The following is a 20,286-nucleotide window of genomic DNA, read 5'->3' as shown; positions in this document are numbered from 1 at the left end:
TTTTTAAAATTCCGTAGCAACTTGAAGGCATTTTGGGTCGATCTGAAAGCTTGTTTGGCCTTAGTTTTACCTAAACAATACTGCCTCATTGTCGTCAGGGGAAATTGAGTCTGTGTTTTGGGTGATATTATTTTGTGGGACACGCCTACTCCTTTGTGGTCCCTACTATACAGTACTATCGTACTGTATGATAATGATGTGCTAGACCCCTCGAGTCCAGTGGATTGATAATAGTATACACTATACAGGGTAATTAGAGATATCATAATGTACTGAGAAGCTTACTTCACAAAAAAATGGAGGGCAGACGGCAGCAATGGAAGAGATTAGCACTGGATATTGTATTCAAGGTCTCCCCTTGTATGCACATTGCAGTTTCTTGTGTATACTGAAACAATGACTGTACTGTACTGTACTGTACATACAATGCATAGTGATCTTCATTGTCAATAAAATAAATCCATTGTTGCATTAATAAAAATACACAATGAAAATTTTTGAAAGGAGAATAGGGATTACTGATAAAAGCCACAAATGAAAAGGGATCATTTGGGTGGTAATGTAAACCACAAATTCCCAATAATGAATGGAGCACATACTGTAGCTAAGTTGTAAGACAGACAGTCAAATAGTTTTTATTACCACCCTAGCAATCCCTTCTTGTTGTGGCTTTTCGGTGACTTCTATTACCCTATTGTTTTATTCATTTAGTTATATTTGCACAATAGTTATCTGTAGTGTGAAGACAGTAAGATCATGCGCAACATTTAATGGACAAGCAAGACCTATAGTGTATAAACATATATAACAAAAATTGGTAAAGAGCGAAGCCAACAATTATCATGTACAATATAAAACAATTTACCAAATTGTATTTCTTGGTACATATGTACAGTATGGATAGCTTAACAAACATAGGCTGATTTCAATTTAAAACCTATTAGTATTCGCCTCGTTCTATATTTCTCTCTCGCATATTCTTCATGCTGTATTTTTTTTGTATATAGTCTCGTAGCAATGCTTTAACTGATTTAAAGAACTTCAAGTTTTGTTGTGTGAAACTATCCGAGACTCACCAAGCAAGACTACAAGAAAACAATCGACTGGAGTGCCTTTCCTCTGCCTCTGAGGTGCTTCTTCTCAGGCGCCATGTATCTAACCATTTTCTGCCCACGCACAATGCTATAACTACCTTGATATAGCACTGTGGTTGCGTAGATGGCACTGTGATAGTGCATATATAGCACTTTGGTCGCATAAACTGTTTTGTATCGCAAATATAGTACTATTTTTGCTTTGATCTTTCACTCCAAAGTTCTTTAATGACATTTACACTATTAAGATGCACATCATTCTATTGACAAGGCAATTCTAGATGTGATTTTTAAAGTATATGTGCATAGTGTAAGGTGCAGAATGTGTATTCTTTCTGTGTTATTCCATTATTTAGTGGCAAGCTATTTTCAAGACATCTATTGGCAATTCAAGAGTAGTACAAGTATTACCTTTCGCTGTACATTATCAAATTCATGCAGCAGGGTGATTGGAGGTTGCATGGTATCACTATCTAAGCAAGGTGGTCAAGATACAAACCTTACTATACCAGTGGTGGGTAGGAATAATATTGTTGAAGGAACTTTTGATGACTTGGACCTCAGCATTACATACTCCTACACTGCAAGTGCTGTAAGGCGAGATTTGACAACTCCTCTTGGTAGGGCTATCAGTGGTGCCATTCCTCCCATCATGTTTGACACAACAACATTCAGTACTACATCAACAGTGTTCAGTACTACATCAACAGTGTTCAGTACTACATCAAGAACATCATCAAAAAGTATATCACCAACTAGATCAGTTTCATCAACTGTTGTGCATATGTTTTCTTCTACTGTGAAATTGTCTACAAGTGAGCCTAAAGTATCTACGATAGTACTAACATCATCAAGAACCATGACTAGTTCAACTGTAACACCATCAGTAACATCGGTGTCAAGAGGTACATGTACAGTATATTCAAATAACCATGATCTCACCATGTGAAAATGCTTATTTGATAGGACCAATGACATCACCGTCTAAAGAATTTCCGATGATTGCAATTATTGGAATAGTCTGTGGAGTTATTCTACTATTGGCTGGCATTTTTGCCTTTGTCTTAACCATCCTCGGTAAAACACGACATTATTCTCAAAGTTAGTGCATGCACTATATTCCCATATAAAAGAAAATTTGATATAACTGCGCATACACTCTGTTAATGTACACTTATTAGAGGATTTCACCTTTTTTACTGTACTAATGCAAAGAGTACTTACCAAGATGCATGTGACCTAGACACATAGTTACATATATTGGCCAATAGACTGAAAAACATGGTACAGGTGTATTTATACATGTAGTACATCCACTGCTTAAATAGTTAATAGTTGGGATGCAGTGTTTTTAACCAAGTAGAGTACACATGTAGCAGTTATACAAGTACATTTTCTCTCTTTCACAGGAAGATCATCCAATGCTGCACCTTCCAAACAACATAGGTAGGTAGACAGGAGTGTCTGTGTTTATTATCTGTTTATTTTATTAATTTATTAAGTTTCCTTCATTGAAGGAAATAACAGGATGTAGGGTAAACAAAGAGCTTCTGTGGTGTACACTCAATATAGGATGTAGTTTTTGGTGGTATCTTCATCACCACCTGCAAGCTGTGTGTGGTGCATTATGAAATTCAAAACTGTACAAGTGTTATTTAATATATACCACTTGTTACCAAGAGTTCATAATGCAAAAAGAGAACTCCCTTTTATATCATGAACTCTCTTGCAGTTACGTAAACATAGCATTTGCATAGAGCCTGACTTTTTTTTTCTTTTATCATTCTCATCATTTGGTTAATTGTCTCTTGTAATTTGGTTCTTTCTTTTGTCATTTGATGGTCAATTGGTTTGTCTTTTTCCCAACTAAATGACAAAAGAAAAAAATACAGGCTAGTTGGCAATACTAATGTTTGTACTTTGTTTTGCCTCATAGAGGCAGAGTGTTAGTTTTACACTTGCAGTATTGTGAACTCTAAATGTAATCAGATTGTTTGGTTGTTGCAGGTCAATGTTTTGGCCATTTAATGTTGATTCGTCTAAAAGAAATGGACATTTGCATCCCTCAATTGTGGTAGATTCTACTGTAAGCCCCAACACTGGGACGAATGGCACAACTAATACAGCAGGTTATGTGAAAATGTCATCCCCATTTCTTCAAACTGTAAGCAATGAATCAAAGCCAGCTGATTATGAAATTCCTATTAAAAGCCCACCAGCAGTTGAAGATGCAAAGGCAACCGCTAAGCCACCTGATGAATTTGTGACGGCTACTATTTATGAAATGCCAAGTATACCGGATCAGACAGCTTATTTAACTCAGGATTTTGATCAAAAAATGAGACCAAAATTATGAAGCTGATACTGTATATGTTACATATTGTAGCTATATTTAGACACTGTTTTGTAATGCATTAATTTCTTTTTTTGTTTTTGAGAAAAGTTGTGTATTATGTAATTGTGCACATGGCACATTCTTAACCACAAAATTAATAGTGTGTTCTTAAATTGTAGCGTGTGGTCAGCATAGACAGGAGCTCATAAAGCACCCGACATGCTCGTGATTCATATACAGTATATGCTTATGAGCATGTATGTAATTTAGATACTCTATCAGAGCTCAGCTTTCTGGATATGTTCCATGCACCACACTAATGAGGAATGAATGTACAGGTGTATCAGCATCTGTGTTACCTGTCAGGCTGCACTCCACCATTTCTAATTGCTGTCAACTTTTGCACTTATAACACTTGTTATTCAGTGCTGGTCACTGTAAAGTGTTAATAATAATTAGAGGTGTGCGATGACAAATTTAGACTTATCTCAATATTTCTTTTTTTTATTTATTAATGCTTTACAGCACAAGTGCTGAAGGTCTGTAGGACACCTGGTCCTACAGCCTGCTCAAAGACTTTAGCTACTTAAGGTGTGTTTGAAAAGTTGGAGAAAGGAGAAAAAATCCATGACTGGACCTATTTCCTTTTGAACTTGTCTCGATTATCTAAACCATGTAGATAATTGAAACAATTTTTTTTTTAATTAACTGTCAGTAAAGTAATCACTAAAATGAGCAAATTACAATTTGAAGAGTATACATAAAGTGAAAAGTATTAGTACTAACACTGTTCCCAAGTGGTGGGAGAGTTGGAGGTGTCTACACATTCAGATATTCTTTGGCATACAAGTAATTTACGGAAGTTTATTATCATCTAGATAAATAAACCTATCATTCTTATCTCAATAAGTCTTATGATATCTAGATAATCGCACACCTCTAATAATAATTACCACCCACTCCACTAAGTACCATGGTCTATCAGAGAAGGTTTTTCTGCAAGACCATCTGATTGGAACAATTTACACCATGAAATCTTATTCAACTAATACCTTCTCTACTAGTTTGTTACATCATTTTTGATTGTCATGTATGGACCACTAATTATGTATGCATACATGTGTAAATTTTTTAGGAGCAGCTCCCTGTGATAACAGATAACATCAGCTCAAGCTGCCTATCCCAGTGAGTACACAATCAATCAACTACATAGTAGCTACACACCTATTCCCTGAGAGCACAATAAAACAATAACATCTGCTTAGAGTTACAGTGTGGTGGATGGGTGGGCTATGATTAGGGCCATGCAGTTCTTCAAATATTTAAATGCACAATTTTTGATCTTGTCCGCTCTAAGGATTTTGCATTTGTAAAAAGTTTGCCTACAGAACAAAAAGAAGTACAGGTGAAAGGGAGCGATTCCCTTATTTTATTTGAGGTCTGACAATTTTTTCCCCCCCTCCCCAAAGATCTGGGCACGAGATCATACCGGAAGTTAGTGCAGGTGATAAAATGTCAATCAATCAGGCGATAAAATTTGAAGACTGGAAGAACAAATCCTATATTTCAGAAATCGTGCTTGCTGAAGATTTACGTAGCTAAATCATGGAAACGGCCGAATGCTTCGAGAACCCCGCATACTTGCAAGCAGCTATTTCATGTTCGAACGATTGCGCTGCATTAATGTCTGAACTAGAAAGTGCATCTCCACTACCTAATATTTGCCCCGTCCACTTCCAAGAAACTACGCGATTCTGTGGGGACTGCAGAGTGGTGGCATGTAATGAATGTACAAATGAACAGCATCATGGTCACAACTGCAAGACATCGGCAGAAGTTTCATATGAGGAAACAGCAAACCTTGGAAAGATTGCGATGACAGCAAATAACCTTTTGAAAGAAATAGAAAATTCGATTACTGGGGTCCAAAGTACAAAGTTGAACGCTCAAGAAAGGAAGGAAGAAAATCTGCAAACTACCAAGGAGGCTTTTTTCCTGCTCCGTAAGGCTTTGGATGATCGCGAACGTCACCTCCTCCAGCAGATCAATGTAGGGGCAGAGCGAAAAGATAATGCTTTGAACGTTCAACAGGAGAAGCTGAGCCTTTTAGGAGCACAGGTGAGGAACCATTTGAATCTTGTGAATCAAGCAGCTGTAAGTAAGCTGCGTGTGGATAGACTTTACAACAGCACAGTGATACTACAGCAACGTATGAAAGATTTGGTAGCAATGAAGAATGTTACCACTGTAGAACCGGTGAGAAAAGAGCAAGCCCTTGTGAAGTTTTCAGGTGTGCAACAGTTATGCCAGGATGTTTCAAATTTTGGCTACCTTCCATTTAACGGTTCTGTTGAATATGTATGGGAGCACACTGTTCCAGTTGATCGATGTGCATCACTGACAATTACAGTGAGAGATGTTAGTGATGCCTGTGTATCTGTGAAAGTGGACGAATTAGAGGCAAAAGTTTGTTCCCCTACTGACAATGAAGTTTTGGCAGTGATCAAGGATATTGGAAGAGGGCAGTACAACGTCTCTTTTGTTCCTGAGACTATTGGGAATCATGATATATCTATTTTGGTGGCTGGAGAACCAGTTCCTCAGAGTCCATATAGGTAAACATTATAGTGCTAATACTTGCATAGTGTAAATCAGAGACAATTATATATTTTTTTAAACCCCAGTGAAAATGTCAGGCAGACTAAAGCTTTACCTGACGTTGATACACTGCTGCTTTACACAATTTGGCATTCAGGGAATACATCACTTAACCTTAGTATGTATAATGGTACAATCACTATTGTGTTCACTATTATGCACTACAACCTTGGACTACTTCCTTTTATTTTGATCTGACATTTTGTCAGGCAGGTTTCATTACGGTCGGCCATGCATGATATTTGCCTGACAAATGGCCTATGTCAGGCAGTAATAATTGACTCTGGTGTAAATGCATTTTAGCAGGAGCTCATAAGTGCCACAAAGCGCCTTCGTTGCTTTTGCTTATAAGCTCCTGGTTTTAGCCATCTTGCTTGCATAGATAATTTCCATATAGCTCAGAGCATGTAATGTCTGCATGCTATTAAGAATTACTTGTGGTAGGTGAAGTAGAAATAGGATGTAATACTTGCATAGTGTAAATACGTTTTAGCAGGAGCTCATAAGTGCCACAAAGCGCCTTCGTCGCTTATATTAGCCATCTTGCTTGCATAGATAATGCCCATATAGCTCAGAGCATGTAATGTCTGCATGCTATTAAGAATTACTTGTGGTAGGTGAAGTAGAAATATCATCATGCATTCACTTCACATTATGTTTGTGGGTATTGTGATATGTCTGATTACATCATTCACTGTGTAAGCAACCAGGCTTTGTAGCCCCACTGTTGGTGGTAATAACTGTGAACTACTATTTGATTAGGGCTCTCATGATTAATCAATTGACCCCTGCAAAGAGATTTGGGGAAATGCATGTTGGCAACATTGCAACACTAGGTTGGGTAGGTTAATTCTTATACATGTAGCTGTTCACTGGGCTACTTGGAGAAGATTAAATGAACACTGTAACTACAGTGGCTTACTTGTTATCAAGTTGTGAACAACAGCGAGCTGCATCTCCGTGTTTCAAAATTCTAGCTACATATTTAATTTCGATTGTGGGTTTGCTCATGTGAGTCGTATATGGCCTGATAGAAAATTTAATGGCAAATCGAACAGAACTTGGTGCAAGGTGATAGGAGCAACCACCTTCAAAAGTATGTACAGGGTTTGCTTGTTTCCTTACCGAACAGTTACTTGCATGGTGTTAGGGATATACTGTCATGTGTGTATATACGCATGCACACCAATCACTGTGTGTGTCAATTATTAGACTCATTAAACATGTGCATTTGTAACATGGTGTCAGAAGTAAAGTGTTAGTAAGACGAAAGGATTGAGATGGCGAATTGTCAACTTCCTCCCCCTGACATGATGTTCTGCACCGGAAATGCAGCAGCAAATTGGAGGGTGTTTAAAGAAGGTAAAGAGTGCCAGCAAACCCTCTCACGCTTAAGAAGAAACCTACAAGATTCTTGAGAAGTTGGAGGAATATTTCGCGCCTACACAAAACGTTTTGTATGAATGATATCTATTTCACTCTGCTCAGCAACAACAAAATGAAACAGTAGATCAATACATAATTCGCCTACGACACCTGGCAGAGACTTGCAAATTCGGAGTATTACACAACGAAATGTTATGCAATCACCTCGTACTAGGCTGCTGCGACAAGAGCTCGTCTCTTCCGAGAGAAGAATGTTCACTTAAGAAAGCACTGGAAGCCCTGCAAATTAGTGAAGCAACGTAGGAGCAGCTGAAAGACATGGGAGACAAGGACAGCCCTATTCCAGTGAGTGCCATGTACCACAAGAGAATTACCAACTACAAAAAACCAGTACAAGCTAAAACCCAATACCACCCCTCAACCTGCAAGTATTGTGGAGGAAAACACAAAGTGGCCAGGACGAAATGTCCCGCATATGGGAAGACATGTCACCAGTGTGGAAAGGCTAATCATTTCCATACAGTGTGTCTACGAGGAAAAGGAAAATGGGAAGACATGTCACCAATGTGGAAAGGCTAATCATTTCCATACAGTGTGTCTACGAGGAAAAGGAAAAGCAGGTACAAAGCATTATATCAGTAGTGCAAGAATCACAATCAGGAGAAACAGAGAGTGAAGATGAACTGTTTGCTGTTGAACAAGTAGAAACAGTCAACCAAAACCGTAAAGGACAGTTTTTTGTACCATTGAGTTTTGACCATGAGCTGGTAGCACCATCTTAGACTGTCAGTTGAATACTGGAGCTACCTGCAATGTGATGTGTTTAGATGATGTGTGTGCAATCCTGCATACCAAAAACTCGCCCCTGCAACCCAGAAGCCTCACAGCTGAAATGTTAGGATAATTCAGTTATTAACACCTTAGGCCAGTGTACTCTAGAATGCAGACGCCAGATCAAACAATATACCAGCTGAGTTTCAAAGTCATAGACGGAGACAAGAAGCCCCTACTATCAGGTACCACATGCATGGAGTTAGGACTTATATCAGTTCATGCAGTTTGTAATGTTACTATATAGTACTAAACTTATTGACCAGTATGAAGATCTGTTTAGGGGCTTGGGGTGTCTGGGAGATGAGTACCACAGATGTGGATAAATCGGTAGTACCAATACAACACGTTCCCCGAAGCGTACCTGTAGCAATGAAAGAGTTGTTAAAACAAAAGTTGACGGAGACGTGATCATGATGCAAACTTGGAACACCTACTTCAACATGCACGTGAACAGAATCTGAAGCTCAACAAGAGAAGGCTTAAACTCTGCCTTTCTGAATATGGGACACCACTTAACTAAACATGGTCTAAGCCCAGACCCAACTAAGGTCAAGGCCATCAGTGATATATGCCTAGACCAGACAGCAAGAAGGCAGTGGAACACTTTTTAGGCTGCTTGCAGTATTTGTCTTACTTTCTACCGCAACTAGCAGAAGTACTACTGTATCGTTTGATATACTTATGAAACATCAAAGTTCAAAAAATGGGTCAAATTTTGTGTGTGAAAAAAGGTACCTTTTTGCAAATCTGGTCACATATAGCAATAATTGAATTGCACCTATTAAGTTACTATTATTATATCTTCTATGTACAGTGGAACTTCAGTTATCCGAACCCCTTGGGGCCAGGGTGGTCCATTAGTCTGAAAAGTCTACATCTCTGAAACGGTGTATATATAACCTTAAAATACTGTAGCACAAGAATTTTTTTCAAATATATTATTAGTATTATTCAACTACCCTAATAGAACAGACTCTACGCACAATAGTACTTTTGCAATAAAACGCATTCAAAAACAATGGGTACAAAATGCAAGCTTCAGAAAAAAATTTACGCAAGCTTTTGTCGCCTTGTTGGTTGGTGAATTGACACTCCAGTGGATAAATCCAGGCATCATCATGTTCCCCTATTCATAAGGAGTTCAAAAATCCTTCATACACTGGTGGGTATCTGAGTTACGGACATTTGTTTATGTTGTGGTGATGAAAGAATTTACGATGATTTATCTTCCACGAATTTGCCTTCCTTCCGGATCACAGAAGAATGCCTTTGGCAAAAACTATGCGTTAGTGGATTCACAAATTCATGGCGAATACGATGAGCAAAGATTCAACTACGTACGCCAATGTATCAGTAAGTTATGATGGTTTATGTAAGCGCCTGTAGATTATTTTCTTGATGTCTTCTGTACGTATTGATTTATTCGCTCGTCCTGGTGTCTACTGCTGTATTTCCTACGCTACTTATCTTATGAAGCTGAAACTTAGCCAATCCATTCTTCTGTCCCTGTAGACAACAAAGAACCAATAAAACAAATTTTGGTAAATGTGATAAATGTGTGTAGTTTTCTAAAATTAGGTCACATTTTATAATATCATGGGTGATTCATGGGTGATTCATTGGTAACAATTTGACAGGTATAAAATGCCTAAACTTTCATAGGAATTTCATTGGTATCATATTTTGGCATTGTACAATTTCATAGCTTATTCATTGGTAAAGGTTTGGCATAGAGAATAGTTACATTAATTTACATGATTTTCATGTAAAATTCATTGCATTTAGACATACCAATGAAAAACCCATATAGTTAAAATCATAATATTTTCATGGCTTTTAAAAGTATTTCATGGACATTTCATGGATTTATCATTATTGAGAAAGCTAGTGGTGTTAGGTTGCTGCAGTAAGCTAACTTCGTACCTATCTTCAATAGCAAAGTAAACATGATGCAATACTAGTCTAGCATTCATACATTAAGGCCACTTCAAATATATTCTCTGTTTCCCGTCCTAGACTCAGGCGTATTTGCATGCAGGTGAGTGGACCATTTCCATTATTCCATTATATGATTGGCAGCTTTTCAAGCCATTATTTTCCTGGCACAACCCTAAAATGCTGCATAAAAAAAGCATGCTTAAGCTTGTACCTCCTTTTTAAATTGCAAGAATAACACATGTGAATTTGTGCCGACTTGATAGCATTGCTGACACACTGTTACACGATGGCTTTTACTGAGCCTGTACAGAATGCAAGAATAACAAGAAAATAATGGAAGAATATGGAATAATGGAATATTTAGAGCTGGCAGTAGCCAGATGCAGGTGGTGGACAGGAAACTGAGAACTTACTTGGAGTGGCCTAATACCGTCAGTGTTGGGCAAGTTACTTTGTAAAAGTAACTAGTTACATATTACATATTACTTGCAACTGAACTATTTAGTTACAGTTACATGTTACCCACAAAATAAAGTAACTATAATAATATTACATATTATATTACTTTGTGTTCATTGCCTTAAGTTGTCACGTGTGAAACTATCACCTTATCACGTGACATGATTGCGTCGTTGGACAATGTATAAGTCTTGGTTATAAGTAAGAAGCTGGTGAATAAGCCTCATTCAGTAGGCTTCGTTACTTTGTTTTGGCTAGGCGTTACTCAGAGGATAACTAACGAGATTAGTAACTTCGTTACTTGTAGTAACAATATTGTAATATTAGACTCGTTACAGTAACTATATTACTTAGGTAACGTGTTACATTTGTAAGTAAAGTAACATGAGTTATATTCCTCGTTTTTATAGCGTATTTCGTTATATTCAAAAGTAATAATATTACGTAACGCGTTACTTATGTAACACGTTACTCCCAACACTGAATACTGTACAGTGGGAAATTTTCAAGAGATGAAACTTTCGTGAAACTGTAAAATATGATTTTCACGTTTTTTTAATTCACAAAAGTCTAGAAAACAATTTTGGTAAGGTAATATCTATGTGTATAAAATGTTTCACGTTTATATTTTCATGAAGCTATCACTACTTAGGAAATTTGCGAAAGTTTCATCCCTTGAAAATTTCCAGCTATATGGTATACTGTAACGGTTGCAAGACTAGAGGCCAAACGAAGCAACACACCACCACAATTTTACTCCACAATAACAAACTCACCAGTGGGATGTGCCTTTTGGGGTTCCGACAAGTGTGTGCCCTCTGCGCCGTGTCTCTTATTTTCAATCAGGCTGCTGTCTTCTTCTTCATCCAACAAAACCATATTGAGGCGTTAATTTTCCGCATCAACACTTTCATTAAACAGCATAATAGGCACCACAAAATTATTTAAGGCTCTTAGACTACGCTGTACCGGTACTAGATAGCTCGGAATAGCTACCTGTATCTTCACAATAAGTCTCAAGATCACACCCATTCTTTATTCTACACATTATTGATATATCGATCGAGATCACGATGACCACATCTCTTTTACACTATAACGGACGTCATACTTATAATAGTGACCACACACCTTCAAGTTGGAAGGATGACTCAAGATACTCTAATCGATCAAAACCACGATGACCACACCCTTTTGGGCAAGCACACATCTCAGCAGGCTGACTCGAGATACTCTAATACAACAGTCACCCTAATAGAACACTCACATGTTTATAACTGTATGCTTTAGTAAAAAAATAAATAAAATAAAACTAGTATATTCAAAATTATAATTTTTCACTTGGATCCCTACTTCATTTTTTAATTTATAATTTTTAATTTACTAGTTATATATAGTATAATTTTAATCATTTGTATTTCCTCTTTGGAGTGGTATCTCATCTACATCGAAATCAATACTCTTTCTGGTCCTCTTGCAGTTCCCTCATATTGGGTCAAGAGTTGCCGACCCTTGTACTCTCAGTGATATAGCAGAATCATTAAATTGTTGTACTGTGGGATTGTCATTGCATCCACCTTTTGCCCTTATCTGACCAAACAATGCCTTCGCAGTATCCTAATTGAATGCAGAAAATTTACTCCTGGCTGCTTCAAAAGAAATGGTGCCACTTCCACAAAAGATTTCACTATAAATTTTATAAACTGCATGTATGACCTGTAAACATTCAACTCTCCATTAACCTGTTATGTGTAATCCCTCATTGATTTCTTGGCTTAAGATCATATGTTTCTTTTCATCTTTTGTGAAGCCTTGCCACTTTGCTACAGTTTCTTTCCATTCTTGAAGGTATCCAAAGAAGTCACATTCCAGCCACTGTAATATTATATAAGTCTATGATAACATATACACCATACAGCATTCAAATTATAACTAATTTTAGTTGGTGTTTGTTTACATAATCAACTTTTTAATGCACACACACACACACACACCATGAATCACTCATCATCAGGTTCCTTGTATGCTTGTACGTCCGGTTTTAGTGTGTAAATTTCCTCCTCCAGGCATCAGGTGTTTAGCATGTCTAAAAATATATCAAAATTCCTCACAATAATTTCTGTTTCAACAGTATCACTTACTCCATAGTACTTAAATGCTTCAGCAACTGATTTGCTGAGTAGCTATGCAAGATTAAGTCAAGTAAATACTTGTTATGAGTGCACATTGCAAGTATTACATCTAAATTTACCTGAGCTGCCAAGTTTACTCTCATACGAGAATGTGAATTTACGTTGAGATATTCTAAAGTTAATCTGGTAAGAAATGTAAGGCCTGAATTCAAACGACATTTGTGAAGTCTTTTTATGTGGTCCCAGCTAATATGTTGATCCCTAATCTGTAATTTTAGCGAACAACTATAATGCAGATCATGATGTCTTTTTGCGTACCCACAAAGCTCTTGTGTAGCTGTGTCCAAAGGAATTAGACCAACAATTCCTCACAGTTTTTATAAGGTGAGGAACATCCACAAAAAAGTACAAGTATCGATCTTCCGTACTATAAGGGTTTCTCACTTTGTGTGTGATAGTCATGGGTTCTGCAGTGTCAGGATATAATTCACAGCTGCAAACTAACTTGTGTATCTGAAAATTTTTGATTTTGTGATGCTCTATCCCCAGTGACAGATATAACCTTAAACCCTGCACTTTCCAGGTTTCTTACTACTCCCCAAACTATGGTAAATCTGCAGTAACTCCATCCACAGCTGCAAACTAACTTGTGTATCTGAAAATTTTTGATTTTGTGATGCTCTATCCCCAGTGACAGATATAACCTTAAACCCTGCACTTTCCAGGTTTCTTACTACTCCCCAAACTATGGTAAATCTGCAGTAACTCCATCTGTGGGGTAGTATGCATACGGAAATCGAAGGTGGATAAAGAGTTCTCGCACCATTAATGTCAACATATGGCTTGCCACAGGCATTGGTTGGACGGAGTCATCAGAAAGTGAGTTTTCCAATTTCATTAGTTATTAATGGGTCCCAAATCAATATAACCTACAATTTTGCAGTCATGCTTATTGTACACAATTCCTTCCTTTATCTTAACCTCGTCAAATACTAATGCCGCATATTTTTTGCCAGTCTTCTAACTCATCAATATTGGTTTCTAATCTCAATTGTTTTGTTACATCCACTTGGACTCCTATTCCCCCCTTGACAAAATGCGTGTAGTCTCGCAGGGTGCAATCTATAGGAAGAACCAGTACATGGCTAAGAACATCATATGATGAGCCTGAAAGCATACACAAATGCAGACACCACCTAATAATCATGGGGTGCCAACATCGCTGTGTAGAGTGTTTTGAAAGATAAGAGACTGGCTGGTTCCAAAATAATTATTCTGTTGGTATTTCTTGTCAATATCTTCTGATTCATAATCTCTAATAGCCCTCCATGAAGTCTATCATCTACAGTAACAGCCAACTTGTTATGTGATTCTTGTATCTTTTTTTTTTTTTTCAAGTAAGCAATTTTCTGACAAGAATGTTTGAGCCTTGTTTTAAGCTTTGCTGTTTTCTGGTGTCTTTGTTGCTTAGTAAGCCATCTTTCATTGATGTGGCTATGCGTGCTAGTGCGTTGAAATGGTGATTAATTTTGTTGCTTGACCCAGCGATGGTAAGTTGCCCTTAAAGTGTCTCTGTATTTTAAACAAACACTCCGAACACTTGATTCCATTAATGAGACGATGGCATTTACTTGATCTCACTGTTTCACTGTACACCTGTCCATTTAAGTGGTATGTATCACTGTTGTTTAAATAAGCAGACAGTTCTCCTGATACAGCATGAAAATTACCTCCCCTACTGGCAGCCATTGTAACAAACTGCTCCTGGACAGATGTTTAGTGAGTCAATTTTCCATACTGGCTGATACAATGTTATACAATTAACTATGTCAGGTGACCCAGCTAACACTTCACAGTCCCTACTGGAAACTACTTGTCCATAGATGGAAAGGAACCATGTCATGTCAGAGCAAACAGTAAGGGAATGTGAAGTGACTAATGGTTGTGTAGATGAGCACTGCTGTTGGACCTTGTATACAATGTGATACTCACTAGAATGAGATGCATTCCATGATGGCAATGTTATTGAGGTCTTCAAATGGCTAATTGTCCTCTGAATTGTTATAAGTCATCGGTGGAATATTTTAGGTATTTTCTTTGTTCTTTGCGGCTGGGTGGGCGTCCAACTGAAAATACTCTTGTGGCCTGACAATTCTTTCTTGGTATTTATATTTTCATGGTATTTATTTATTTATTCGTCCAATTCTCCTTTTCCTACTCATAATTCCTATTGAATTAGTTTGAAGACAATTAAACTGAACTATTCGCATGCAGCTATTGTACTAGTACCTAATGCTATAATGTGTAGAGCTCTGGAATTCACTGTCATTTGACGTATTAAAATTACAGAACTATATATACTGTACATAGCATATTTATTAATATGTACAAATTAAAACATTATTCAGTAATTTTATGTAGCCATTTGCATGACAAATGGGGTATGCAAGATAACCTAAATGTGAGCTATTTCTTAACACTGATTTCTTTTTTAAATTACAAAACTGTAAAAAGTGTTAGCTTACAAGTAATACTGATCAGCATATGTCAGTAGTACTGTGCCGCTCCACACAACCGCATTCTCCAAAAAGGGTGGGCAATACTCTTTCCATGTACTACACTAATTGATAATTTGTTGCCAGTTAAGTGACTAAACCACAACCGTTTATATTATTGCTTCATTAGCAACAAATTTGTGCACCATAATGAGGATAGGGTGAGTACATTGAGTACATTGAGTACATTGAGTACATTGATTATAAATACAAAGTACATTGAGTACATTGAGTACAGTGAGTACATTTAAACGTGCATTTCCGATCCATGTTACGTATATTATCAGTGATTATACTTGTACTTATATTCTTTATAACGTCATGAAACAAATGATATTGATTTGAAATTCGAAATATGAATAGCTAGTAAGTTGTGGAATTCTTTGATTTGCATAACTAAAATTCCAAGTCTAACTGCTATAGGTCCCTTTTCCTATGCCCCCCCCTCACATATGTGACCCACTGAGCAAAAACCCAACTGTTTGCAATTTCCTCAAATTTCATTTTGTGACTTGATGTCAAGAGGGATGGGCTATTGAAGTTTCAGTCTTATTTAGTAAGAGCTTTGGAATTATAACAAAAGACAAGAAAGAGTGGCAAGGTAAAATACATATACACTCAGCTACTGTATGGAGGGAAACTTTGGCGCCGTTAAAATTTGGCAAATGACCATGAATTTGCCAAATTTTCCCCATCCAAATATGTTTATAGGGAAGAAAACAGCAAACAAAGCCTCGAACTAAACAATTCTATACTCAACCAAGGGCTACTGGGCCAGGCATCAAACTAGAGCCAAGCCTGCCTCGACTACTTTACTAGATAGCTATAGCTAGCTGTATCCGTGATCCTCAAACCTCACTTCGGAACAGGCGTGACAAGTATCAAGTGTTACCATATCAAGTACAATATTCACTATTCCAGAGGGTGTAGATCTTCTGTCTAAATAGTATTACCTTTTAGTTGATTGCTGACTCCAGACGCCAAAAAAGCGTGACACTCCAGATCCACACAGCGATTAGTAATCTAATTAATTAAATAGGGCATGTGCTTTGCTAACAATTCGCCTAATTTTATTTTGCCAACAGTGATATTTTGCTTGATTTGCCAAATTTTCCTCCTCCAAAGTTTCCCTCCATACGGTACCTATTCTGTAAACACACAGTTTATATTGATGCCACAACATCTAATTCCTTGTATTTTACTATTAATCAGATATTTTTGATATTATTTCAATATCACACAATCTTGGCCGCTTTCTCAGTATGACTAAATATCAAGTCACACGATAGTGTGTTGTGCGGCCCAAGAAGCCAGCGTGCCACACCGTAGGTATATTGACAGGAAGAAAGAAAATGCCATTTTCACACCATTGTATCTCGGTGATACCTTATCTAATTGGAACCAAATTTGCTGCAGAGTTGCCCGCCAGCTAGGGGAGTCCATATTCCAAATTTGAAAGAAATCACTCAAGCCATTTCCGAGTTATGAGCAGCCAAAATTTCAGGTTTTTTTTTCTTCATTTTTTTTCTTCGTATTTTTGCACACTTGTAAAAATTGCTATAAAACTAAAATGTGTACTCCGATCGCCTTGACCTTTGGCACACAGAAAGGGAGTCCAAAGGCGAATCCTAGTATCAAATTTAGTGCACATTCGATGAACAGTTAAGGATTTATGACCAATTATTCACGTAAAACAAGATCAATTTGTTGTCACACATACAGGGTAAACTGCTTCATGGAATGAATTGAAAATCGTTTGTGGATAGATCAACCATTGTAGGAGTGCCTTTTGTTGGTTTGAAAGCAATCGAAATAAAGATCATGGAGATATGACACGAAACCGAAGGTGTGTAACAATTGCACGATCGAGATTCATGAATAAAAATACCAATAATTTTCATGCCTACCAGACAAACTGCTTAGAGCAGTGAGCTGAAAATGGGTATGTAGCTGGAATAGTCATCATAGAAAGTCCTTGCAGTGGTAAAGAACAATCGGTATACAAACCACTGAGTTATGATTCCAAAGCCAACTCTGTGTAGCAAATGCGAGATCGAGATACTCTAATAGAACAGTCACCCTAATAGAGCATTCAGCTAGTTCATGACTTACTCCATTATAGATTTCTATTACATTGCAAGTTATGCTGTACGGAGTTCAGCAGCAACCAGTTAATATTGTAGACAGTTCAGCTACAAGCAAGTAACCCTGTAGAGAGTTCAGCTACAAATATATTGCTGTATACTTATAACAAGTCACACTGAAGAGAGTTCAGCTATCAACAAGTCATGCACCCTGTAGAGAGTTCAGCTACAAACAATTCACTCTGTAGAAAATCTGCTACAAACAAGTCTTCATGCAGAGAGTTTAACAACCAAAATCTACCATGTAAAGAGTTCAGCTTTACTAACAAGTTACTCTGTAGAGAGATCAGCTAGAAACAAGAGAGAGCTCAGCTAGAAAACGTCACCTTGTAGAGAGTTCAGCTACAAACAAATCACCCTGCAGAGAGTTCAGCTACAAGCAAATCACACTACCTTGTAGAGAGTTCGGCTACAAAGAAACCACCATAAACAAATCACCTGTAGAGAGTTCAGCTAGAAATAAGTCACACTGTAGAGAGATCAGCTAGAAACAAGTCACCATGTAGAGAGATCAGCTACAAAGAAACCATCCTGTAGAGAGTTCAGCTACAAACAAGTTACCCTATAGAGAGATCGGCTGGAAAAAAGGAGAGATCAGCTAGAAACAAGTCTCCCTGTAGAGATCAGCTAGAAACAAACCACCTGTAGAGAAGCAAATCACCCTTTAGAGAGTCCAGCTACATTTCAAGTCACTTAGTAGAGAGATCAGCTGCAAAAAAAGTTATCCGTAGCGAATAATTGACATGTAATAAATATATGTATTATATATAATATATATATATATATATATATATATATATAATTTGTAAATTGAAAAATCAGAATTAGTTAAAATATTTAAAATCTTCATCTTTTTCATCTTCCTGTGGTAATGAAAAAAAAAAAGGTTAAAAAAGCCCCAAAGCCGGCCTATTGGGATATACAAAAAGAAGTGAAATCTAATCCAAAACAGTCAAGCTGTAAAAAAAGTGCAGCCCTTAAAAAGGCTATGGTGAAAAAAGATGTGAAATCCAAGGTGGCAGCCAAGAAATGGCTGTGATGGTAGGTTAATGGTAGAAATTTTAATAACAACAATTCAGGTGAATTTGTGCCAACACCAAGCGGCACCAAATTCACCTGAATTGTCGTTATTAAAATTTTTACCATTAACCTACCATCACAGCCATTTCTTGGCCGCCACCTTGGATTTCACATCTTCTTTCACCATAGCCTTTTTAAAGGCCGCACTCTTTTTTACAGCTTGGCTAGATAGATATATATTGCAGACCCCTAATTAGCAGTCCACAGTAATGTAATTATAAATTGTGAAATACATTTACAATAAACTGAATAGTTAATTTGGATGTAACTGATTATTACAAAATAATGAAGAAATAAGGGCACTCATCTAATAATGGATTAATGGAGAACGTGCTTGGTATAAGGTATAACTGTATAATGCCGCATTCATACCTCTTTGTGATACTGCAACTACTGAAAGTCACAACTAAAATGAAATCATGAACATTTCAAGTTACAATTTTGTGAGTATTCGTTGATCTTGATTTTGTATTTCTAGAATAATTGTCAAGGACTGCCAACAAATGGATTACCAAATTATTTCACACTATGAAGGAAAGCAATTCATTGCTCCTAATGATATTACAGTTGGACCCAATGAAGAAATCCTTGTTGCTGATACTGGCAATGATTGTGTTGTGGTAATGAATAAAAATTTGGATGTGGTTACTGTTATTGGAAAAGATGATTGTGATGGCAAATTGAGTTCTCCATACGGTGTAGCAGTAAGCCATGATTTTGTTGCAGTCAGTGAACCCCTTGACCATCAAGTGAAAAAGTTTTCATTGCAAGGAAAGTTTCTTTCAGTGCTTGGATATAAAGAATTAGATACCCCTAAAGGTGTGGCATTTGACACCCGACAGCAGCTATTTGTGGCTGATAGTGGTAGCAACAGAGTAGTGGTTTATAATAGCAGTGACAACTTTTCATTTGCCATCAAAACTAAAGGATCTGGTGAAGGAGAACTTTATCACCCAACACGCATTGCTATTGATTCCTTTGATAACATTTATGTTACTGGGTATAGTGCCAATTGTGTTCATGTGTTCACATCAGGTGGTCATTTCATTAACAGATTTAGCTGTCACAAACCAGGTGCTGTTGCTGTTGCTCCAGACGGAACTATTTTAACCGGTCACAGTGATGACAAAATTAGAGTTTGGAATTCAATGTCAAAGGTTATTCAGTATGTAACGAGAAAGGATATTGATCATGGAGTACGTGAATTTGATGGGATTAATGGCATAGGTGTCAACAAGTATGGAATTGTTTACATTGTAAAGCTATGGAATACCTAGCTCCTAAACAAATGACATGACTATTTAATCATTAGCTGTGTAGGTCTGATGTACATATATATATATATATGTTCCTTCATACACTCGTAACCATGCATTTTCAATCTCACTTTGTAGGTAAAATATAATATGTCATAATGTACCTATTCAATATACTATTACGGTATTACTAAATTTACACATGCAAATATCATGAACTACAATAAGAAAAATACTTAAACAACAAGTGTTACCAAAAGTCCAGAAACTATAAAAAAGAAAATAATTAAACAAAAGGTGTAAAAAAAATTATTAAATAAAAAGATGCTACCAAAAAGTTCAGAAAATGTAAAAAAACAAACTAATTAAACAAAAAGGTGCTTATAAATACCACATTCTTATTCACAACAAGTAC

At 37.0% G+C, this 20,286-nt stretch overlaps 2 protein-coding genes across 5 annotated transcripts in view; both read left to right on the top strand.

The window, feature by feature from the left end:
• LOC136259256 (uncharacterized) overlaps positions 1-3,602 on the top strand; it is a 31,704-nt gene extending 28,102 nt beyond the window's left edge. For all 4 annotated transcript variants that reach the window (XM_066052754.1, XM_066052769.1, XM_066052762.1 and 1 more), the window contains 4 exons: positions 1,451-1,999; positions 2,061-2,195; positions 2,504-2,540; positions 3,102-3,602. In XM_066052754.1, the coding sequence (XP_065908826.1) occupies positions 1,451-1,999; positions 2,061-2,195; positions 2,504-2,540; positions 3,102-3,450 (1,070 nt within the window). In that variant the 3' untranslated portion in view covers positions 3,451-3,602. The remainder of the gene's footprint in view (positions 1-1,450; positions 2,000-2,060; positions 2,196-2,503; positions 2,541-3,101) is intronic.
• Positions 3,603-4,913: 1,311 nt separating this feature from the next.
• Positions 4,914-20,034, top strand: LOC136259205 (E3 ubiquitin-protein ligase TRIM71-like). The gene is made up of 2 exons (XM_066052690.1): positions 4,914-6,044; positions 19,094-20,034. The coding sequence occupies exons 1-2, from the start codon at positions 5,035-5,037 to the stop codon at positions 19,890-19,892; spliced, it is 1,809 nt and encodes a 602-aa protein (XP_065908762.1). The 5' UTR covers positions 4,914-5,034; the 3' UTR covers positions 19,893-20,034.
• Positions 20,035-20,286: the final 252 nt, after the last annotated feature.

Source organism: Dysidea avara, chromosome 1 (assembly GCF_963678975.1).
Source record: "Dysidea avara chromosome 1, odDysAvar1.4, whole genome shotgun sequence".
In the NCBI taxonomy this organism is placed as follows: Eukaryota; Metazoa; Porifera; class Demospongiae; order Dictyoceratida; family Dysideidae; genus Dysidea; species Dysidea avara.
This window is presented reverse-complemented; position numbering and strand designations above follow the sequence as displayed.